Genomic DNA, 25,058 nt, shown 5'->3' with positions numbered 1-25,058 from the left:
GTGCCCAGTTGCAGACCCCCTGATTTGCAAAAAGTAAATAAAAGACAGTGAGTGGGAAGCTTGAAAACGATGGATCTTGTGGAGACTTGCATCATCATTATCTGTATGATGGCAGTGTTTTTGCTCTTCATTTGGGGGTCAGTCAGAGTTAGTCAGTCAATTTGGTCTTCATGTAATTATACCTTTGACCTCGTACTTTTTAAACTGTAACGGTTTGTGGCTTATTTATTTAATCAGAAACAAAATTTCTCTGGGTGAATTTCCGCTGGAATTCCTTTAAATTGTCTTATCAGTGGAAATCTCCAAACTGGGCTGAATAAAACCATATTTATCTGGCTCATGCCCAGCATAAAAAGAAATATAATCACCACGGTGTTGTTAGCATTCATGCATCCATGCCTCCGATGTTTACAAAAAGACAAAATCTGTCTGAGTTTTCTGAAAGCCTGTCTTTCCTCTCTCTGTGTCTGCAGAACAATGTTTACACCTGGCACGCTTCTGCAGACAGGTGCTCCTCTGGGGTTTTGTTGCTCCATTTTATGCCATTATTTGCTCAGAGATTAGGAGCCATAATTGGAACTACTACACAACATTACTCATATCTGAGCACACACACTCAAGTACAAAAAGACAAGCGCATAGAAGTGTGTGCCAGAGGCCAGCACTTATGTACACAGATGCATGAACACAACTGCTAACACACAATCGCTTCCTCTCCCTCCTGCCTGACGCTGTGTTCTTTGCTGGTTTCGTCAGGTGTTTCGAGGCCGCTCACAGCTGGCAGCGTCTCTGAAAGGTTCAACTCTGCAGGGAAAGTCCAAGAAAACAAATCGGTGAGTGCCGCTGCCCCTTGTGAAACCAGTTTTGGTTCTCTCACACACATACCCAAACACACACACACACACTCACCCCTCCTTCATTCATCTATCAGATTTCCTTCAAAAGCAGGACTGTGCTTTGTTGTCAACAAACACTAGACCTTGAGGAATCAGCTACTATCGCACAACAGCCCCAAGCAGTGCACACATCCCACACAAAGACACCCTTTTACAAACTTGAACCAGCATGCATTTATAACTGTCATGCCAGTAAGACAAGCCAAATTGTTGATGATAATTGAGACACAATATAACAGAGGGCACGCGGCGTGCAGCAGGTGTGTGGTTAATCAGTCACGCGCTGCAGGAGAAGGGGGAGGCCCGACTGTATGGTAGGCTTTTACACCACCTCATTGGTGTGTCGTTGTGGTGGTGGTGGTGGTGGTGGGGGGGTGGGGGGGGGGGGTTAGAGCTCGACACGATAGGATTCTTTTGGAGGATGCACCACCACCAGGATCAGACAGGGTTTGATGGGGTGAGGGGTCGGGAGGGTAAACAGGGCTTTTGCACGCTGGGCTGCAGTGGAATGGATGCAGGTGCTCCACGTGATCTACGATTAATCTCCTCTTTATGACAGATGAGAGGGAGCCCCTGAAAAGCATGAATGAGAGCCATAAGCCCCCCACAATTATGCCTGACCACGATGGGGGTCTAGCCGGAGTGCTCAGAGCAGGATTCATACAAACATTTGCATAATTCACCTCACTGAAACCAAGTATCCACCCACAGGATTATTTACAATGATGAGAAACTCATAAACCATTAGTAGGTTTTTCAAGATAGAAGCTGCAAGTTCTTCCTCACGTGCTTCTTCAGAGGCAAACCCGACGTTATTAAAAGTTTTGAACCAACTTCCCTACTTGCTCATTTTGATTACTCTGCTGTGTCTTTGAAGAAAAAAAGGAAGTGCATGTACTAGGTGTTGGTTTTCAGTATTGGTGGTGGGGGCAGGGGGGGGTCCTTTTCTGCATCAATGTATGATAAAAAAAAAATTATAAAGATGGAAACACAAAAATTAGGCAGCGAGTGGCAGCTTACACAGGAACGAGCCATCTGCGTCCCCAACAAAAATCTACACTTAATAATGAAACAGAATTTTAATCTCAGTTTTTGTAATGATACACACAGATCAGCCACAATATTAAAACCACCGATAGTTAAAGTGAATAACACCAATCTTCAATGCCCAACAAAAAACTGTTAAAGCAGTCTTTGCAAAGACACTCCCCTGTGGCAGCAGCTTCCCACAATAAATGGTAAATACTTTCTCCTCAATTTGAGCACTAAAAGTGCTTTCTTACTACAAGGAAGGATCAAACAAACATCTTTCCCATTATTAGAAGCACTGCTACACTACCTGAGCCCAACCATGCTGGAAAAATCACCATGGAACTAATAGAGAAACAAGCAAAGCCTCAGGATGTCCATATAGCTGAGATCTCCCAGAGTCAGTTAGGGAATTTGAAAAAGGGGAACATTATGTGCATCTGAACAGGGTTAATTTCCACCCCATCTATAGCTAGGTACATTATTTAATCATTTACATATAAAGTTGCTGTTTACACCTCAATTTGTTAGACATGGCAACAAATAGAACAAGAAGAAAGATCCATGTGCATGTGGAAATTTCCAGATATGGTGGCTATCGCAGACTTGTACTCAAAGAACCGCACATTACATTACGCAGGTCAATCTAATTCCACCGAAACCTTAACCTAAAATAGCTCCTTCCTGTTTCTGCTGAAAAGCAGCCTAACTGATTTTTTTCCTTTCTGTTTCCATGCAGGATCAGTCCGAAGGAGGTTCAGGGTCGCCATCGTCATGGATCATAGACCCAAGTCCGTCATTCGACATGTTCAGATCCTCCCATTCTCCCTCCCAGTCCAGCCACAGTATGTTATCCATTAGATTTACTCAGAACACATATTTTTTTTCAGGCTCTGTCTGCGCTGTCATTACATACCACCTCTGTTTCAAAACTAAGAGCCTACTACAACAATACTTAATCAATACGAGAGCCCATCTTCACCATTAGCGCTTGATCCAGTAAAAGCCCACTCAGTCCCTGTCGGCTCTGCTTTATTAGAGGCCATTGTCTCCTCACTGTCAGCGCTGTGTTTGGCGTTCCCTTGCCTCCGGTACACTTAAGCCTGTTAATCCTCGCTAGGGCCAGCTGGCCTGCAGTATCACCTTCACCTGTAGGGCCAGCTTGTGCACATTCATGAGTGATGGTTTAGGAGCAGTGCTTTACTGTATGGACCACAAACACTAGAGAGCTGGCAGCAAAAGGCCAGAAAACAGGCAGGAGTGTTGTCAGCGCAGTGGAAATGGAGAGCCACCCTTGAAGTAATAGCTCGCTCTTTTTCCTCCCACCTTCATTTGACCACATCAGTCAGACTGTGATCATTTTCTTTCTTTTTCGCTGGTGTCTTACTTATCCATTATCCGTCATTGTGCTATAACACTAATGGTCCATGGCCTGCTGTATTGCTAGAGGAAGTTACAAATGCATCCATCACAGCTGAGATTGATGCATCCGAAGGCTGAGCTGCAGGGCGCAGCGTTGTCTACCAAATCCAACATGTCTGATGCCACTGTCGGTTGATTGACATAATTAACATAATTACTTTTTTTTTTTTTTAAGTGTTCGGTTATGTTAATTGGATAAATAGTTTTCTAATATAATGCACTGCTTTTCCTTTTACGATCATGTCAGCATTACAGAGGCATTAAAATAAAAAGTATTTCTAAATCTTGATATGAGGTATGAGTCATGAAAAACGATGAAACACTTGTTTAGTTACAGAAAGTCTCCATGTGAAGGATTTGGCATATGTCACTTTTCAAAGCACACGTTGGCACAGTGCTTCAGGGTTTAATAAATATACAGTACACAATCAGACTTTCAAGCACATTACATTCTTATATAAATTCATCAGCGTGTGTGATATGGACTGGGTGTGGGGGTGTCCCAAAAATGTCATACCTCAATAGGTCACATGATAGGGTGGGACAAACCTCTTGTGGTATTGACCCCATGCCTATTTGCACACCTTGACTCATGTGATGACACACTTGATTAATAGTGCGTCACCTACCCTCCTGCAGGACAACCCCCTACTGGGATTAAAACGCTGTGAATCTCCACCTTTTGATTTTAGAGCTGAAGAGAGGATGAGAGGGTAAAAACAAAGCAAAACAATATGAATTCCTAATAAAGTTAATAATATATAAATAAATAAAACGGCCAATAACTAAGATGGGCAAATATTGAAACGTGGATAACATCTGGTGTCACCAAAAGTTCTCTTTTTGTATCAAAGACAATAATTAAAATGCCCTTGAACATCTAGGCAGCCAAGGATGCAACCTGGACGTCCAAGCTCAAGTTCTGCTGTTTTGCATCATAGTGTAATTGTGTATTTGAAGAGATCCGTGTTTGCTTCAGTTTAGTCACTCAAGATTTTCTGATCAGGTGTCAGAACCTTTGGGACACCTTTGTACATTCAGATCCAGTCTCTTTATGGATGAAGACCTTTTCTGCAAACATGAACATACAAACTCAAAACTCTTGTTATGAAGACAAATTTTAGTTTCAACGAGGTACGGAAGTGATTGAAACTTAGAGAGGGTCTCCTAAAAAAGAGTTTGTGAGGACACCCAGAACCTCTTCTCTGTGTTTTACAGGTCTTTCCTAAAGGTTGACTTTACTGTGTAACATGTTTATTTACCTCCTCTGTTTCTGACTGTAAGAAGTGACCACACAAGTAAAGAGCATTTTATGACTCTTTAAAGGCATTTTTACAAAGACTGATTGATTTATTAGCTTGTAGAAGGTATACAATGTATATCCATTGTCTAGTTACACAATAAGTTAAATTCCATTAAGCTGTAAAATGCTCCTTTTTTGGTTCCTGACAGATTTTAGAATAAGTCTTTGCTTGTTTAACTACCCTGTAAAACTTGGGCAAACATGAAAAAGATGTTATGTAGAGGATCCTGGTGATGGCTTATGTGCTTTGACCTTTTAGAGGCCAAAGACACGGTCACCCTCAGAGGGAAGGGGTCATTAGCAGGCCGTGGAGAGGTCGCTCTGGAGGTTACGGCGCCTCTAAAAGATGCCCAGTGTGTGGCATGTCTTTGTGTGGATAGGTGAGATTTGGCTACCCTGGACGTGCGAGCAGTTCAACCTTTCATTTAAGCCCCTAATGGAGGGAATGACCCCAATTTGACTCCATGAGAATATGGGTATCCCTTTTGTAGGTTTAGTGTGATGAACAACTTCTCAGAATGGATTTGAAGATTATGTCAGATTTCCATCCTGAATGAAGTTCCCTACATTTGTAGAAGTCATAGATCCAAACCCTACAATTATAGTATGTCCATCACTTTTATTAATAACAAAGGTTTTATGGATTGTATCATCCATAAAACCATACAACCAAACCATAAAGCCATCCATTGTTATTCATTGGACCCATGGAACTGCAATCGTTAAATTGTTGCTGGTGTTTCGAAGCAGCACATCTATATGCAGGCTAACATTGACTATAGCAGTGAAAAGACATATGTCCTGCCCTATTATTTTTATTTATTAATCATGTTTATTATTATTATGATTGTTGTATATATGGTACGTTATTGTACCATGACTGAGGGCCCAGCCAAAATACTGCAAACCATAGTTTAAGAATAATAAGATCATCACTATATGAATAAAACTGAATCAAACAGAACTTTATAATAATAAAGATAATAATGATATTACTATTAACATGTGACGGGGCTTAATGCACAAATTGCTCGTTACCCAAACATTACAGCTAGCTGACTAATTTTAGCTACTTCATTCCTAATAGTGTTAATGCTAATGAAATTCAATTTAAAGCACATAATTCATTTCAAGTTCAAGTGTTATTGTCATATACACAGTAAAAAAAACATAGTTCCCTGTACAATTAAATAATTCCACTGCAGTTCACAACAGAAAAGAATCCAATGATCATTTAAAACAACAGAAACAATTATAAGAGCAGCATATGAGAAATACAGTAGAAATAAATGCATAATATAATATAACATAATAAAATCAAAAATCAAAAAATATGAGCTGAAATAAGCTATTTACATAATTATACAATTTACATTCTTTTTAAGTTATTTTGTTCTTATATAGAGATTTAGGTGGTGATTATCAAAAGTGAGGCATTGAGGCAATAACCTCAATACCAATGTTGTTACCAATAAATTGGTAAAAAGAAAAAAAAAAGAGTTAAATACATAAAAAAAATCTTCTGCACCTTCTACTTTGTTCTGGCCAAGCTCCATGAGTACTGATATCATGAATTTCCTGTAATAGAATTGAATAAAATAACCAATTTGTAATCTCTAGAAAGCTCCACCCCAGATCCCCACATCAATGAGTCACCCATCCCTTTGGATCGATTGAAAATGGTTGAATGATTTAGAGATTAAGCCAGACCCAGAAATCAGCTGCTACAAGATGCCCTGGCTCCCCAGTGAGGCCTGCGATAAGACCTTTGTCCATCTTTGCTCATTTGGAATTCATAGGTAGAATAATCCCTTCCCTCGTAATTGTTTCATGGCTGTTTCTCTGCTGCTCGGTCACTCTGTGTTCACCCTCAGAGTTTAGCATTCAGCTGCAACTAAAGATGTAAGTGTCCAAATGAATGTGGCGATGTACAGGGCCACAAAGAGCACTAATCTGAACTGACCTCAGTGGATTGTTTCAGGGAAGTTGAGGAAACTACGGGACAGATTAGGCTGCAGAAAGACAGAGGTGATGCAGCCAGAGATTAGTCATGTACTAAGCAAGGATCGTTTCACCCCCTGTGGACCACACACTAACAGTGTAGCCATGTCACTATTGTCTCTGAGCCACCATCACTGTGGACTCATTGGCTATTGTCTCTGAAATCCTCCGGCGTTTCCCAAAAACCTGGACTCAAGCCCATTGATTGGCACTTGTCAGGGCAGATAGAGAGGGTGACGTGTTGGGAAAGGCATCGATAAAGGAGGCCTGAAAGGAAAATCCCCTCCCCATGAATAATAATTTGAGAAGGATTTTCTTTTTTATTCCACCCTGCTCCTATTCTGCCATTCATTCAAGACATAGAGGAGTGAAGGCTCCGGGTGGCGTCAGTGAATGGCCTCGACACGTTGATTGTCTCGTTGATGCTCATCCCTTTCTCAAACATGCAAAGAAAGAGATACAAGTCCAACCTTATTGCCTTTGGCTGGTGCGCTGCATGGCAAAGGGCAGGCGGTGTGTGTTGTGGGCGGTGTGTGGCCTTTTTTCGAGATCAGCGAGGGGATTTGACTTGGCCACTCGCAGCCAAATCCAGCTATCTGCTGTGCTCAGATGCTGCGGTTGGTATGGTAACCTGCTCTGTGTGTTTTAGATGGGCTGTTGTTTTCAGCCTGAACTAACCAGCAATCACGGCTGTGCATTCATGGATTAGGCCACTGCAGGTTAGGATAGGAGGGCTTCAAAACGAATAAACTGAATACTGAATCCTTTCACCCTGATATAAAGATTGTGCAGGTTTGGAATCAGTCAGAAGAAAATATATATATAAACACCTCATAAATCACGGTATGAAGGGGATACATGAAGATGAAGGTGATTTTAATGTCGTCTTTATATTTTAGAACAATCAGTTTTAAAGTCTTGACAAATGGACACCCCCGTTCATATGCATCACAGTAGTTTGGTCCACCACCTACTGTTCACTAACTGAAGTCTGCGACTTTTTCTACAGTCATCAGAATTAAACACTTAGCAGCCACCATATTGTTTCGGGACAGCTGCAACTCCATATTTATGCAGACTGGAGGTCTCTCTGGGAATGATTTGGGGCTCAAACACAGGCCTTCTCCCAGGCAGCATATGTTACATAGTTTTCCTGCCTATGCAGCTGAGCTGTTTTGATGCCCAGAGTCTATTTGCTAAGGGGAATGTAATTTTCTTTGTAATTAGCCATTTCATGGCTAGTAAAATTAAAGATAAAGTTTTATTTAATGCTTTGACTCCCTTAAGTAAGGCGCCATCCACACTGAAAGTGATTTGCAGTGGCATGGCGACCAGAGACAGGAAAGACTGGGAAACTGGGAATATGGGCCCTGGACTTTAAAGGAGAGCGATGGAAGATGTTTGGAGTTGACCATAAACACTAAATAAGAAATGAATTATTGATTTTAGGCAGAGGAAAACAGATGAGTCTGGTTAATCATGTCTGTTTTGATGTTTCTTTTGTTCTTATGAGGGCTGTATAAAGTTTTGAGTCAAATTTGTCATTTCTTAATTAATGAATCAAGATGATTGATAAAATGAATTGTAACCAAAGCTTTTGTTTTCCTTTTGAAATCGTGTTGCTTCTCATCTCATTTGTCATCGTGTCACTGTTGAAGTTTTTTGTTGCATATGAAACAGAATGATAAATTTTTTGCTCTGAAGATGAATACATTTCTCCGTCTTTCACCCGTTTTGATGACATTGGGGCTTCAGAAGGACGTGGAGGCGTGTGATTGTGTGCACTGTGGTGGAAGACAGCCTGTCAAATGAGACATGGCTACATCAATCTGAGCTGCTGACCTCTGCACGCAGGATAAATGAACGCTCGCCACCACCACGTTCGTGAGGCTTATTGAATCCAATGTCCATCATCTACTCGACCGGTCGAGCTTTCTCCTCTTAATGAATGGACCCGTCTCCTGATGTATCACATTTTGAATTTTCGCTCATGTGCTAACAGAAGAAACACTCGTGTTTGCAAAAGTAGCACGAAGAAAAGAGTCTGAAACTCTAATGGAAACTGTCGCAAAAGACAATTTGAGGCTCCTTTAAGCTCAAGTCTGCATTGATGGCGCTCTTTGTCTCTACGCTTCTACACCAAGAAGTGTATTCTGTGGACTTTGTATTTGGAGATAATGGGACTCGTAATTGGCTGGTCAGTGACAAAATAGATGGCTGTTTAAGTCTGGCTCTTTAGTGCGGCACTGAAAAGACTGAAGGAGATGTGACTGCAGCATTCGAAAAAACAATTTGATGAGAATTAGTGTTAGCTATTAACAGCCTGGAAATGGGTTTTAGTGCTTTCTTCTAAGTGGCTCCTTCCTCGAGAATCATGAATACAAATGTGTTTCTTTTGCAGCACTGTGATGTTTAAAGGGTTAAAATGTAGAGAGTAAGCATGGTAGAGCCAGGTCTTTCTTTTTAAATGTATATTTCATGTTGTATGCCTTCACTCCAGGTTCCCACACAGGCGAAGGGGGCCCAGATGAGGAGGAATCCAATTATCCAGGATGGAGGGACCAAGCTGAGTCCCCGGCTGGAGGGAGAAGGCCTGGGAGTCTCGAGGATAAGGAAAGCAAGATGGAGGAGAGGAAAGCAAAGGTGCTGAACGTGCTTTCCAAACTGCAGGACGAAACGCCTCGACAAAGCAAAAGCAGCAAAGGCCACTCAAACTTCGAAGATTGTGAGTTTATAAAAAAAATCTCAGAATGGTTAAAGTATCTTTAGGTTGTGTCCTGGCAGAGATTTTTCCATGTGAGTCTTATAAATCTCTGTGGCGATGGCATCTTAATGAAAAAACACCCTCAGGGAACAGCTTCTTTCCCCACCACGACCTCTGTAATATTTCAAAACATCGGCAATCTCTACGGTGTCACGCTCTGTCTTTGACCAAAATGGGGGCGGTGTTTATGATATCATCAAATGTAAATAAAACCTTGAAGAAGACCGTTTTTCTCACCATAAGCACTTGAAATAATCGTTTGGAAAATTAGGTCCCCTCCCTTAACTTTAAGGGAGGAGGGGACCTACTCCCTTAACAGTACTTAAAGTATTGTTTGTAAAAACATGTCACAAAAGGCCAGAGACCGGTAACTGGAACTGAACCCAAGCGCAGTACCCAGAGCAGAGGCAGAGAAAAGGTTTTAACAGAGTTTTATTGATCAACACAAGGATAATATGTAGTAGTGACAAACGGTACAGGATTTGGGTGGCGTGGCAATGTGGCTGGGGCAAAACAAAGGGGCAGGACTGAGAAGGAAACTGGAGCGGGAACAGTCACATTTGCAGGTGAGAGATGGATGTGTTGAAGGAGAGGCGGCGTAGGTCCGGGTGAGTTTGATGATGTGGATGTGGCTGAGCTGAGATCCTTGTGGTTCCAAGACTGAGGGACTGCAGGAGGGCAGGCAGGTGAGGCAAGGAGTGAATCCCAGGAAACGGAGAGGAAAATCCAAAGTCCAAAAGGCTGTGCGGTTTAAAGCCGTGGAGTGTCTGGGAGCAGCAGGGTAGTCGATGAACTGGTGGAGAAGAGATGTCAGCACAGCGCTTAAATCTCCCAGCCTAATTAGCTCAGTCAGCTCCAGGTGGTAGAGGGTGTGGTGGCCCTGCCCATGGGCGGAGACCAGGGAAGTTCAAGAACCTAGTGGAAGTTTCCAGCCACTCACCCAGACCATGACAAAACAGTTTCAAATCTTGCAGAATTAACTAAATACATCAATGCGATGTGTTTCCAAAACATTTGTGTGTTGTATTGAAGAGATATCAGCTCAACATAAAAAACTGCTGGGCAGTGCTTCTGTGTATTACCGGTTCATACCACAAGATGGTGCAGTGTTTAGTTTAACCCTTATTTAACCAGTCGAGTCATTAAAGCTTTGAAATTTTATACTACGGTTCGGAGCCGCGGACCTGTTTTATATATGCGTGAATATATACAAGATCGCTGCAAAAAGTGCAGCCTTACCTAATGTCCACCCTGCTGTTACTCATTTTATATTAAGATTTAAAAATCTAGTTGGTATTGGTATGGCGAGTAACCTTCAGTAATAGTAATAAATTACAAAGTAATAGTACATTCATGTAGTTGTAAAAAAGCATGATAATATAATAGGTAATCCAAAGTATTGAGAATACGTTACTGTCATTGAGTAACGTAACGGAATACGTTACAGAATAAATTTTGGGGCATGTATTCTGTCATCTGTAGTGGAATATATTTTAAAAGTAACCTTCCCAACACTGTCTGTATATTTATAAATCTATATATATCAGAAGTTAAACATTCAAAACTACCTCCTCACTGTCCCTGGTGATAACATTTTATATTAATACTGCAGAAGCTAATTACAAAACAGCACTTGAAATAACAGCCATAAATAGCTCTATTTCCCATCATGTAGATTGAACTTGACCTGAAATGAGCTGTTCATTGTTGTCCTAACATCTCATTGAGCACACATAAACTCATTTCTGTTTCTTCAGTGGCCACTTAAAGCTGCCTAACAGCTGTGTGTACAACCACTGCATTTGGATACCATTAAAGCTTGAAGTTATGAAGTGTGGCACCTAGACTGATGGGTGTGCAGGTGCAGGGAGCTGTAGCTACCTGCTAGCTGCCTCCCATTGGACCAAAAGGGTTAATGGGTGATGTCCTAGTGGTTACATCCATCTTTTATATACAGTTAAGTTGGAGGTGCAATAAAGCTGGTGTCTGGTATTTTGCTCGTTTGTGTTGTTGTGTTTGCACATCTCTGTTGCTTGTGGGGCTCGCACACAAGAATTTCACTCGCATGTGCTGTGCCAGTGTGCCTGCACATGTGATGTGACAATAAAAGTGATTTGATTTGATTTGATTTGGTAAGCATTTTGGCATTCCTCCGATCGTGTCATTTCACTGTTTGTTAACATGTTGAAGTTGTTTTTGCGGCCATTTGCATTTTAAATTCTATACACCTTGTAAAGCGTTTACAGTCTGAACTGAAAAATAAACACAGACAGACATCAGCCTGGTTGAAAATGTTAAGTGTTATTCTTAACTGTTAGCAATTAGCAATATTTGAAGGCTGAATCTGTCTGTCTGCCAACCCTCTTCTTTGCCTCACTTCATAGACGATGCATAAAAAACACAAACGCATTTACCAACACTCCTCTCGACTCCAAAAATTTACCCTCAATTACAGCACTTGATTTTTACAATTGCCTTTTTTCTGCAAGCAGGAGTTTTAGCCAGGAGTTCTCGAGTTTCCCTCAAGTGCCTAATTTCTGGCATCCGAGCCTTTGTAAGAGCGCTGGGGACAGCAGCTCCGACAATAAGCATCTACACCTAAGGTCAAGTCTGAAGGGGCTGGCCCTCTGCGGAGGTCAGTCAGGTCAGAGTTGGCATGTGAGTGTTGGCACCCATGAATAGGACTGATTGGACAGGTTTGTTCAGAGAGTAATCAAGCAGGATGGAGAACCCAGCAGCTGGCCTCGCTACTTTGCAGAAAGGTTATTACTAATGGAAAGCCTTTGTGTTGTTACAGGAGTGTGCACTGTGGTTACTGTGTGTGTGTGTGTGTGTGTGTGTGTGTGTGTGTGTGTGTGTGTGTGTGTGTGTGTGTGTGTGTGTGTGTGTGTGTGTGTGTGTGTGTGTGTGTGTGTGTGTGTGTGTGTGTGTGTCTACTGTCACTGTTTATTTTTGACCGGAGCATGACATCTGTTTTCAGAGAAATGCTCCTAAAACACACTGTGAACTGGATTTTCTCATTACCTCATTATCAAACAATAAACGGGTGTCAGGGCTTGGTGGATACAAAAATTGAGGGAAAAGAGAGTGACTATTGACTGATTGCTATGCCCTAACCACAGACTGCTTTCTCAGATTCTGCCTCAGACCATTTATTTCAAACCCTCTCCACTCTCTCACTATATTCCACTCTTGCAATCTAATAAGGCTAAATATAAATCTCAAAAACAAATGATAACATTCAAAATACCTTTGCTCAACTAAATACTAAACCCCAAATTTCACTCAGTCGATCCACCAATGTCTGTAGCATCAGATGCTTTATGAATGTGCCCTTGTGGTCAATTAGACTAGGAAAGAATGGTAAATGGTCTGTATTTGTATAGCGCTTTACTTGGTCCTAAGGACCCCAAAGCACTTTACACTATACACAATCATCCACCCATTCACACACACATTCACACACTGGTGATGGCAAGCTACATTGTAGCCACAGCCGCCCTAGGGCGCACTGACAGAGGCGAGGCTGCCGGACACTGGCACCACCGGGCCCTCTGACCACCACCAGTAGGCAACGGGTGAAGTGTCTCGCCCAAGGACACAACGACCGAGACTGTCGGAGCCGGGGCTCGAACCGGCAACCTTCCGATTACAAGACGAATGCCCAGGTTTTTAAAGCTAGATTTATCACATTTACTATATTTAAATATACTAACACTTATACACTTATTTGCTAACAATAGAAAGCACAAATGCTCTGGATTCTGTAACACTAGTGAGATAATCCCATTAAAAGTTCTCTAGAAAGCATCGCATGCACACCTGTCAATCAAATTAGCCCCACTCCAACATAACACCTCGATTACATCCAAACAGGTGATTAAAAAAAGTGAATGGTGTAACTGTGTGTATTGTGAATGTAAGCCCAACACGGGGCAATGGCTGGAAGTGAGCAATAGCTATAAACCTATGTGCAGTACATCATTTGATATTTTATATTTGGACTATGTTAAGCTTCACTGTCCCTTTTAAATAAATAAAGAATTATAAAATGCTAAAATTAAAGGACTTCCTGTCCACAGAGACCAAACCTGTTGTTGTACCAGGCTGTGAATGTGTTGTTTTAATACAGTTTTTAAAAGTAATTCTAATAAAAAAAATGTACGTACATTAATAAAGTAACAAGACTCTCAAGGGGTGAAAAAAAAAAAAACCCTTGAGATTTTTCTCTCCATATTATGAACGTCAAATAAATCCAGTTAGTTTTGAAATCTTTTGTCTTCTGTAAAAAAAATAGACTCCTTGTATTGATGCAACATGAAGGATTCTTTCATTATTTTTCAGGTTTAGAAAAACAGTTTTGGTTAGAATTAACACAAAATTATTAGCATTGAAAATTTAATTAACACTGAAATATGTTGAAATTATGAAGGCACTCAGTGACTGTGCTTGTGTGATTGGCTGCTGTGTTTTCTCTCCTGGCTCATTTTTGTATTTTTGTCTGCCAAGGGTCCTTTTGTTTTCTCGTGTTTGTCCTTGTGTGTGGCTTGTATCTGTATGTCTGTGAACTCCCTCTGGTTCATTCTTGTAACTGTGGCCCCTCATTAGTCTCTAAAAAGGACATAATTGTTGTTGTTTTGTTCGGCACCGAGCCCTTGCCAAAGGATTCCCAAAATCCACCCCCACCCCTACACCTGTAATGTTTTTGTCCATTCAGTCCCGTGACACTCCAGGTTGTCATCAGTCAGCAATCGCTGCCATGCGCCTCGTGTCTGGAGTCATTCTGCAGAGATGAGTCAAAGCAGAGACAGTATGTACACAGGCACAAAGAGAAGATTTTATGTGATGAGCTGTTGGTTTCTTACACAACAGAAAAAAAAGTAAAACCTTTTTCACCTTTGATCTTCTGTGCCCCCTTTTTATAGAATAAGTGGCACCTAAATAGTGCTTCATATGCTTCATGTGCCCTTTTTTATGCTGGGACTCTACTAAAGAGAATCTTTTTTTTTTCCTGAAATAAGCTATTATGGCTCCTGATTCCCCGAAAGCTTTGGAAAGGACCTCCTGCTTTTGAAAAGTACTGTGTGTACTTTCTGGGCATGCCATGCCTGGGTAAATGACCTTATTGTTATGGACACGAGCAGGTAAAGAAAAACTCATCTAAGCTCTGTGACCACAGCATGCAGAAAGAGGATGCCACACCCCAGATTCATATTATTTTTACTTGAAAGCAAACATAAACTAAGCTACAAGAGGCGCAAAAGAAACAAAATGACGTAATGCAAATAAGCCAAAAAAAAATTCCTCCCTAAACCAGTTAAAAACTAAAAATTAATTAAAACTATGAGAACAGGAAACACAAAGGATATATACTCAGAAGTCTATCAAAACATACAAGCTTAGCATGTAGCAGCTGTCTGATCTAAGAGACAGGCTTCGTTTCCAACCTCCCTTAAATAAGAACAGGATAACCTTTCCCATTACTTACTCCATCATGTCACACCTGAGAATGAGAGGGAGGAGGTGAGGAAGGGGGTCAAAAAGAGGGAATCCTGACTGAGAAGAACCTCCTTTTCACTGCTTGTATTTATGATGTCATTCTTTTGGGCATTAAACACCGCTTGTATGAACGTAGATGGACCAGTAACTCTCTTCTCACTAATGATAAGGACCCTAAGAGACCTTTTAAAGGCCTCCACTTCAGGGTTCATGTCAATTCCAATTCACCGTGGGTACTGAAAGCCTTGAACTCCAGTTCCAAAAACTGTTTCAAATGAACAAATATAAAACAACATATGTAGAAATGGATTGAAATTAATGAGAAATATTTACTTTCTCAAAAATAAAAATCTATTTACACTCAGAATTACCTTGCAACACAAAACAACAAGACAGGAAGGTTATAGCTGATATTCAGATGAAAACTGAGGTTTTCAGCTGTGATTTGAACTGTGTCAAAGAGTCTAGCTGACAAAGTTGTAGTGCTAATGAGTTTCTGGACTTCTAAAAGCCACTTTGGGCTCCATTCACCTCTATCTCCAATGGACAACCCAAGCGGATGTCAAGTAGTTGTGGTTTCCTTTGTGTTGCTAAAGCGTGCCTGTTAGCCAGCGGCTGGCTGTGGTGGAAGGGACCCTGTGGGTCTCTGATGAATGCCATTGTTGATATGGAACACCTGCCAGCCTTGAAACCAGCCTCACTTTGACCCCACCCAGTAACACCACCACCACCAGCCCACATTACTGCTTTCTACCTGTGGGTTGATGTCTAATTGTTGGCTCCAAACAGTGAATTAAAGAGAAAGTGAACAAGAAAGACCAGTTGCTTAAAGAGCAGGTAACAAGAGGTCATAGAAATAGTTACGTGTTTGCAGGGGGATGTCCATAGTGTGCGTTCAGGTACAGTGCTTTTATGTAAGCCCTGTTTGTTCAGCCTTTGGTGTGGCATACCTCTATGTATTTACCATCAGTCCAGAATGACTAGGCAAACAAACAGCTTGTCTATTGATGAGCAGGAGCGTGGAATATGCCCGCTGTATTCATAAGAGAGAAAAAAAAGAAGGGAGAGAGCAAAGTAAATCTGTCAAAGCGTCTATTATATGGTGTCCAAACAGAGAGTGCCCTCGACAATGGCCTTATTAATGGCACAATGTCAAGGAGCGGCAGGGCAATAATAGCAAATGATTTGTCTTTGTAAGGTTATCTCTGGAGATCAGGTATTGCAGCAAAGCAGATGATTTGGACTCTTGGGAGCATATCAGGAGGATCTGCGGCAGGAGCTGATTGGTCGTAGGCGTGTGTGCATGTGGAAAGCGTAAGTTGTGGTTTGTGGTGAGGCCGATGGCGTGCAGCCAGAATCAGGAGTGTGGCCGCTACGTGCGTCTTTGTTTGTTTTCCTACCAGAGCTTTAACCCCCCCCCCCCCTTCAACACACACACAAACACAGTCTTTTTGGAGAAAGTGAGGGGTGGAGTCATGAGTCCATGTAGAAACAACAGAGGCTTAAGGATAATGCTGCTGTGCCGTCACCTGTTTTAGCACGGTAGTACCTAACTCTGCTACACTGTGTTTTGAACACTGGTGACCTTTAAAAAAAACTGTTGCATTTAAAGTTCTTGCATTTCCCATGTTTGCAACAATTATGATTATAATGTAGTCTTTCACCACAGTCACTGATATGACAAAATTACACCTCACTTCTTGTTTTCTGTTTTCTAAGCTCCTTATTTACCTGCTAGTATAGAAAACAAGTCGGCATTCTGAAGGTGTTTTTAAGCTCCATAAATGTTTTCCATGTATCCAGTGATACAATTGCCTGCCTGTAACTTAGTTTCTTGTTGTAATTTAGTCTTTCTGGACTGTGAGTGAATGGTGGGCTACAGTTCCTCTTAAACAATATATTCTATTAGGCCATTTCTAAATGTGATGTAGGCTTTGAACTGACATAAGGAGACACAGAACCACCTCAAAAAGACTCTGAACCACCAAAAATGTACCTGCGATGTTCCCCCTTTACTCCCGATGTGATCTCCTGTGCTGTTCCCTCGTGTCTACACCTGCAGTTTGTATTTTGTGGATTTAATATCAACTAATAAATGTAATTAATTTAATGCGTAATGTGACATGCATTGAATTTGTGAGTACAAAGATAACAGGTTAGCTGTTTATTCTTTAATATTAATCCTTTGCAGGCTGAGTTAAATATGCATGAGTTGTCTGTTGTAACTCTGAACTCAGGTAGGTTTCATGAAAAATGTACAGGTACAGGGGGAACGTTATTGCTGTTGCACAACTTACTCATACATTTGACTCTATGTGTTCAGTATAGACTGCACCTCCTGCTGGTGTATCATGTGGAGGCTGACATCGCCACCTCATCTATATTCTATATATTCAATATTATTGTGTAATGACACGCTCAAAGCTCCTCTCACCTGCTTAACACATAGGGTCTCATCACTTTTACAGAATCATCTCATTTTTAAGGACCCATTTCTCATAGATTTTATCCTGTCAAAACATGTTTATCTGCTTCTGTATGAACGCACTTTGTTCTAAATCTGCGCTCTTAATCACATATTTTAGTCCCGTATATGTGGGGCATGTTTCACCCTGACATCTTCCTGCTGTTAAAAACGAGGTCACCTCCTCTCTGCTGCTGAATGTGACCTTTGTTGAAGGAATTATGGATCACAGCATACAGTGTGATGATGAGCAGAAACAAAAGTCTGGGATTAAGCGGGAAAGAGAGCAACAAACAAGTGGACACGTTACAAACACAATGAACCCCTCTGTGTGCCCGTGTGTTATACATCACAGCCTTACATTGTTTTACAGAGGTGTTTTTGTGTAGGTATGCACAAATTGAATGTGGGCTGTATTTTAAACTTAAGGCATTAAAACAGTCAGAACTGGGTGTGATGATCTGTTTTCACATATTTCACTTTTGTCACGGCTGGCGGAGTGAGCCGTGTGGTGTGGAGGAAAGGGAGGACCCAAAATGCAGCAGTGACTGATGATACGAGTGAAGTTTATTTACAAAGTGACAATGGCAGAAACAGGCAGTGAGGCATGACAAAACAACTGAAGAAACCTAAACTGGGAGAACTAAATGACAAACCTGAGACCATACAAAAGGGGTGCGGGGCAGAGAGACGCAGAGACAGGAACACCATAGAACGCAGAGATACACGGAAGAATGCAGTGATACATGGATGAACGCAGACGAGCCGACAACGAACACAGACCGACACCCACTAAATATACACACACAAGGTAATCAGGTAATCACACACAGGAGGGAAGAACAGCTGAACCTAATACACCTGGGGACTGGAGGAGACAAGCTGAACACAATAACAACAGACACAGACCTTCAGAACAGAACAGGAAATCCAGAACACGAGCCTTCAAAATAAAACAGGAAACAGACTGATGTACAACACAACACGGGGACATGAACAGAGCACCAAGGACAGACACAGGTAGGGCTGACAATACACCAAACTTCAGGTTAACCCTAACTAATACAGATCAGAAAAAACGCAAAACGCTGGGTCAACGACCCAGGACCATGACAACTTTTACTCCCAGAAAAGCACATTTTTATGCTTAACCCTAAAACTTACCGGAATTTTTTTTGTAAATACAGCACACACTTTAACCAAGTGTAGTTTTCCTGCTGAAACTATGATATATCCTGTTACATGCTCAGAGTTGAGGGGGGGATATTTCAACCCTCCCCCATGCACTTTGAGGGCTTGTCATTCTTTCATTTATTTCATTAAATATACTCAAATTACCATAGAAAAACTATGTTTTTAATCCAGGGGTCACGTGGTAACGTTTTGCAGATTTGTCTGATTTTACATTTGTGTCTCTAGTATGCTGTTCAGTTACAAGACCGGACCGTTTTGCTGTTTCTATTCAACAAGTGAAAGCTAAGGGGAAAAAGGTAACTAGCTTAGAATTTGTGGGGAAACGAATTAAACCCATTATCGAGCACAAATTCCACCAAAGCGTTAATTTAAAATACTTTGGTGGTTAAATTATAAAGGACTGGTAACCTTAAGAGCAGAAGTTATTAATAGCAGATATTGAGACTCAGGAAGGGCAAAACACAGCTAAATCAAATGAATATAGGAGCTGCTGAAAGTAGCTTTATTAATGGTTTATTAACAGTGTTAATATGCAGAGTAATTGGTAACTAAAATCTTTAACATCTTAGGACCTGGCGTTCACATGTGTGGACATCACATTTTGGGTTGTCTAGACCAAAATACTAAATTTTGCTCTACAAGGGCCTGATATCCACTAAAGAGGACATTATACTGCCACTTTTCTATCAAAATTTAAAGAGAATGTCCTTATGTGTGGCTCTTATTTTTATCAGAAACAAAAATCAGGTAAAAAAAAAAAAAAAATCATGTCATTCTTTGTTTTTACATTCATCAGGTCCCAATTGGCCCAAATAGCAAAAAGAAATTAAAAATACATGCCATGAAAGAGTTTGGGTCTTAGGAGGTTAACATTCATGGCCCTGCTGCTGCCAGCCTGCAGTAGGATTTATCAGAAACCTGCCAAATATAAAGAGCTAAGGGAACTAGAGAAGCAGTTTATCTGCATACAAACACGTATTTATTTTTTTGTTGTTGTTGTTGATTCAGGTGCTTTGTGCCTATTTAAAACAAACCTCCGGTGGTTTTAACGTTTTGAAGAGGAGGTCAGATAATTAACTTTTATTGGCTTAGCTCAAAGCTTTTGATAACAAACATGATTAAAAAGATGTCGTAAACTCTTCTTTCACTCCACCTGGATTCACTTTCTTGGTCGCAGCAAAGAGGCAGGGCTTTAAATCCACCATGAAACAGATGCTGCTGGGCATGACTTGGTCATGGTGACTTTATTTATTACATGTTTGTTTCCTTCATTACAGTCCATCTACTTCTAGTTGCACGTGCGAGTGAAACGTTTCACTACCGAGTGCGGCACACGCATTGTCCACTTCCTGCTTTGTTTTCCACAGCACTAAGACAACCTCTGTATTTACTACAGACTGCAAGAAACAAGCGAATAATTAATGAGGGTTGCATCAGCCGTTATTCAGAGCTGTGATTACTAGAAACAGCATCAATATTTGCCATAGAGGGAAATATAAATCATACACAGACTGATAACGGTCAGTGGAGCAGTCAGAAGTATTTTTCATCTGTCAGCTGCAGACGTTGGAAACAATGTCCGAGGGTGTGTATTAAATGAGCTGTGACCTGCGGCTCTGTGCCGGTGCAAGAGCACTGACTTCACGAGAGAAAAGAAACAAAACAGAAAAACAAACGCCGGTAAAAGAGTGAACCTCCCTGCTCATCATCATCATCATGGCCCCATTCTTCCTCTTTCAATTGCAACTGAATCGCCTCGGTCTCATTACAGATTATGGCCTCAACAGAGTGACTCTCCCCTTTCTCTCGCCTTTCTCCACACAGTCCCTCTCTTGATTAACATTTTCTGCTAGGCTTCACACCAAAGGCACAACCTGTGCGCTTTAAAGGCAGGGTGAAAAAAAAGCCATCGAGCGCTGGAGTAGAATCAGATAAGGCTATCAGGCAGGAGGCTTTACTGCCTCGGCTTTGTCCCGCTCCTCCACCCGGCCTCGCTTCCTCCCTCAATCTCTCACTCCACTGCACCTTTTGTCCAGCCTGATTCCCTGACAGTACGCTCTTCTCAGCCGGGGACCCCCCAACCTCCTCCAGCACCACTGCACTGTGAGCCTGAGCGCTGCAAACAGCAGCTGAAAGAGAAGGCGAGGCTGATGTTGAAGGTGAAGCCCCAGCAAACGGCTTTAACTCTCAGAACAAGCCTCATTCAGCGTGTTTCACAGAAACAAGTGGAAAATAAAGTGCAGTTTTCATCCGGAAGCAGTACTTAGAGGACAGTTTGGCCCCAGATTTCATTCATGTGAACCATTGGCTCTGGTGAAAGCTGAGAAAAGTTCCTACCTGACACCATCAGAATCAAGTGATTTATTCATTTATTTAGCTTTTATATTGTAACATTAATATATGTTTATGAGGCAAAACGTATATATAATATACTGTTGTTAATAACAACAGGTCTTGATCTAAGACCAAAATCTTGCTTTGTTACATAAAACTTCAGATGCATTAACATCATGGGATATAGCAGAGTTTCAGTAGCAAAACTTCATCAATTTAATGTCTCAGATTTAGAGTTAACATGCTTGAATATTTGTGCACAAATCTGCCATATTGTTTTAAGTTTAAGTTTTAAGAATGCAAGCATGTTTGTAGCTTAACGCGTATCATTAGACCAGGCAATGTTTCCCATCTTCTGAGAGCGTGTGAATTGTAGCCTGTAGAGGAATAGCACCTGGCGTGGTCTTCTGCTGCTGGAGCCCGTCTGCTTCAGGGTTGTGCTTTCAGAGATGCTCTTCTGCATAGATGTAGCGAGTTTTGTTTTACGTACTTTAGCCTTTCTGTCAACTCAAAGCAGTCTGGCCACTCTCGTGTGACCTCTGACATTTTCACCCTGAAAACTGTCCATGCATACACTGAATATAATATATATTGTCCCGTCCCGTTGAGTGTAATTTCCTTTGCTAAAAAGAGGGGGGGGGGGGAAGTATTCAGTGGAGTTTTTTTTTTATGTAGATTGTGGCTTCCTGTATTAGCTGTGTTGTCATATATTTCTGGGGTGAAGTCTCAAAATATAAAGTCTAATGGAGTGCAAAAATTAAAAAAAAGAAAAAAGATCCTGCCTGAGTAAATGATCGGAAAAATTATTTTAAAAATGCACCTTATATACGCCTGGATGGTTTTTATTATTAGCGGTATCAGTGTGTGTGTGCGTGTGTGTGTGTAACCTCATATTGTCATTGTGGACTCACAGACGTCAGCACAGGTCAGCTGCTCACTCTCCTCCAGATGGTCAGTGAACCTCAGCCTCCTCAGAAAAAAGAGGAGGAGGATCCATTCACTGTGTCACACAAGGTGCCAGTTCACTTCAGCAGATTGACAGGTGCACTGATGCAGCCACCGAGGAGGATGAGGAAAGCCTTTAAATCCCCGCCCGGGCCCGCTGCAGGCCGAGCTGCGGCTGCACGCATGTGTCCCTCCAGATCCTCGTCCCGCACCCTCGTCTCATCGCAGATATTTGCAAACAGATGCGAAGAAGGCAGGCCGCCTTGCTTTTTTTGATTAATCAAGCTTTAACAAGTCAAGTTGACTGGATGCGAATGTAACATTTAGCATGTGAAAAGAGGAGGCCTGGTTTTGATTAGGCCTAAGCTGATAAATGGCAGATTCAAACAGGCCCCCCTGCCATTGGAGAGAAACCCCAGAGGTCCAGAGGTTTAAGTCCAGACTGATATCAACTCTGTTGCTTCTCTTTCTTCTTCACACCAATGAATAGATCCATTATTCAGTAGACTCATTCGCATCTCCTAAATTGAAGTGGCAGCAGCTTAAAAGCCCCGTTTTCTAACCCCCCTTCTCGCTTTTTATACGGAGTCGCTCTCCCTAACAAATTTGCCTGCTGAAATATTCATGGGTGCGATTTGTCTCAGTTTGTGCCCCTCGTGTAATCATCGCTTTTACATTTGGGATTTTTGCACTGAATCAGGGAAATAAGCTCATGTTTTTCTCCTAATAGAGTATGTTTAAAAGGAGTTTACATGAAAGCGGCATAAAAACATCATTTAAAACAATATAGAATTGAATTTAGCAGATACTGTTTCTGTACTTTGCTTTTTTGCATGCAAAAGGACTGTATTGTAATCTGCTGGCATGCTTATCTCCCTTCTGTTTTCCTTTGGGTAGCTTTACATTGTTATAATAATGATTCTCACTCACAAGCTACAACTTTCTCTTTTTTCAAAATCAACTCCTAAAAAGAATTTTTTTTGTACATCTTGTAAATAAACTCCAGCTTGATATACTTGGTATCTTGGGAAACTTGTAAATCGACAGTTTAATTAATGCCCCATAAAAAAATACATGTTTTTTTTAAAAACTCTTCTAGAAGGCCAAAAGTGATGCCTAGAAGATTAGCCTGGTTTTAAAATAAAAAGAAGACCGTTCATATGCCAGAAGTTGTTTTGACCAGCCACCAATTCCATATGGTGATCAAACAGCTGGGACATTTACCCCAAATGTGCCAAAAAAAATGCACAGCAAGTTATCAGAAAAGACTTTGTTGCCACAACAATGCAGTCCGATGGTCTATAACTCAAAAAACCTGAAGGTAACATTTTGTCTGGCTTCATTAAATATACTAAAGTCAATATATAAAAACAGCTGAGCCTCTGAAAAGCTGAAAAGCTCCGTGTAGTTCCACTGTAGAGTTTGCATGGAAACCTGCCTCCCAGTAGACCCACATGTGGACAAACTGCCGTCAGTACAGGGAAGCATATCGTTATTGGGTTGACACTAGAGCGAGGGTCGAAACTTTGTTTCTATCTAAGTTCAGTATGTAGGCCAGAGAATTTTGTTAAAGCGATTCATTTTTTAAAATGAAGAAATAGAACTGAAGTTGTAAACAACACAAGTTGACATCACCAGAGTTAAATGTTATGCCTTTGATCTTCGAACACATCTGGAAACAGTGTTTTGTTTTGTTTTTGTTTTTTAAGTCCTTAAAATAGAAGAAATTTAAAAATAGAAAGCAGAAAAGTTTGCTATCACAGAAACCTCAGAAAAGTGGTCAGTCTAGGCCAGTGGTTCTTAACCTTGTTGGGGGTACTGAAGCCCACCAGTTTCATATGCGCATTCACTGAACCCCTCTTTAGTGAAAAATAAAATGTGATTTTTTTCAAATTCAAGACAGATATGTTTTTTACTGGTGTACAAAATGAGCCGTGCATGTCACGGCGGAGGTTCTGCCGAACCCCTGAGACCGACTCACCGAACCCCTAGGGTTAGTGTTTTTCCTAAGTAGAAATGATTTAATACAAATGCTAATATTTCCCTCTAATATACTCAAACTCAGGAAAAACCTTTTCCCTATTCAACCACAGCAGTGCCGTTCATTTCGAGGCCTTGACCGCTGCATCTATTCATCTCACTTTCTGTCTTCATATAAAGACCCAGCAGCCAAGTGCCACTCTGACCCCCTTCCTCCCCTCCTTCGCTCCCTCCTCCCCGATCTTGGTCAACTGGACGTCCTGTGAACCTCTCGCCCCGTATTGTCCCCCCTCCCTGACCCCGGTGCGACCAGAGGAGAGAAATATTGCCCTAATCCACTCTGCACACACACACATGCACACACCGTGAGAAGCCTGACGTTGTTACTCGAGCTGCATGTTTCTTTTGACTATCACACATAAAGATGATGAATTCACCGTCTGAAATTTAGTATGTCTAAGAGTACAGTTAACATGGCTTCCCCTAGCTCTCAACTTTTGCCTTTGTTTTCTTCTCTTTCCAGTCGACTTTTTGGCAAAGTACTGCATTTTCAGTCAGGAGAAGCTGGCCGAGTACAAAAGGGCTTTTGAAGCAGTAAGTGAAAAGGGATTTAAACCCTTTATATTCCCCTTTTTCTTTTAGGATATTCTGTTTCACTCACTGTAATTTGCTGCTCTCCCTCCCAGAAATACAGATTTTTTTTCTCCTAACAGTAGCAATGGCTTGCAAAATTTAGGAAAACTGTAAAAATGTTTATCTCAGAATTTAAGAATTAAAAAAAATCACTTTTTTCCAGTTCACAATCACAGTCAACAAAGAAAACCAATGAGTATTAAAAGAAGGTTGAAACAGATTTCAGCCTTAAGAAAAGATTCTGCTAGTTAATTAATGTGATAATTCACACCTTGGTTGGATTCCTACAATATTTCCAAGGGTCGAAACGAAAAGTCAAAAGAAAAGACTTTAAATCTCAAGTTTTGAGTTTTTGTTTTGCTTTTTTGTAAAATATTTATCGTTTTTTCCACTTTAACCACTATGCTCTGCAACTGGTTGCCGAGTGGTTGCTGGATTTTGCTGGTTGTTACTAGGTGAAAGCACCAAAAGCCTTCTATGCTAGTGATTGCTTTGGTGGTTAGCATGGAAAACGGCGACTTGTCTGCAAACAGTTGACAACTACTCGCCAAGCAGTAGTGAAATGTGAAAAAGTATGAGGCAACCTGGAGTCTT

General features: G+C 41.2%; 1 protein-coding gene across 1 annotated transcript in view; it reads left to right on the top strand.

Annotated features, from left to right (window-relative positions):
- The window catches only part of LOC146649775 (uncharacterized), a 67,476-nt gene that overhangs the window by 31,041 nt on the left and 11,377 nt on the right, over positions 1 to 25,058 (top strand). The window contains exons 8-11 of the mRNA XM_085387554.1: positions 757 to 833; positions 2,665 to 2,770; positions 9,152 to 9,376; positions 24,355 to 24,425. Coding sequence (XP_085243680.1) covers positions 757 to 833; positions 2,665 to 2,770; positions 9,152 to 9,376; positions 24,355 to 24,425 — 479 coding nt within the window. The remainder of the gene's footprint in view (positions 1 to 756; positions 834 to 2,664; positions 2,771 to 9,151; positions 9,377 to 24,354; positions 24,426 to 25,058) is intronic.

This window comes from Rhamphochromis longiceps, linkage group LG17, assembly GCF_057381845.1.
Source record: "Rhamphochromis longiceps isolate RC_006_pf linkage group LG17, R_longiceps_female_GT1.1, whole genome shotgun sequence".
NCBI lineage: Eukaryota > Metazoa > Chordata > Actinopteri > Cichliformes > Cichlidae > Rhamphochromis > Rhamphochromis longiceps.
This window is presented reverse-complemented; position numbering and strand designations above follow the sequence as displayed.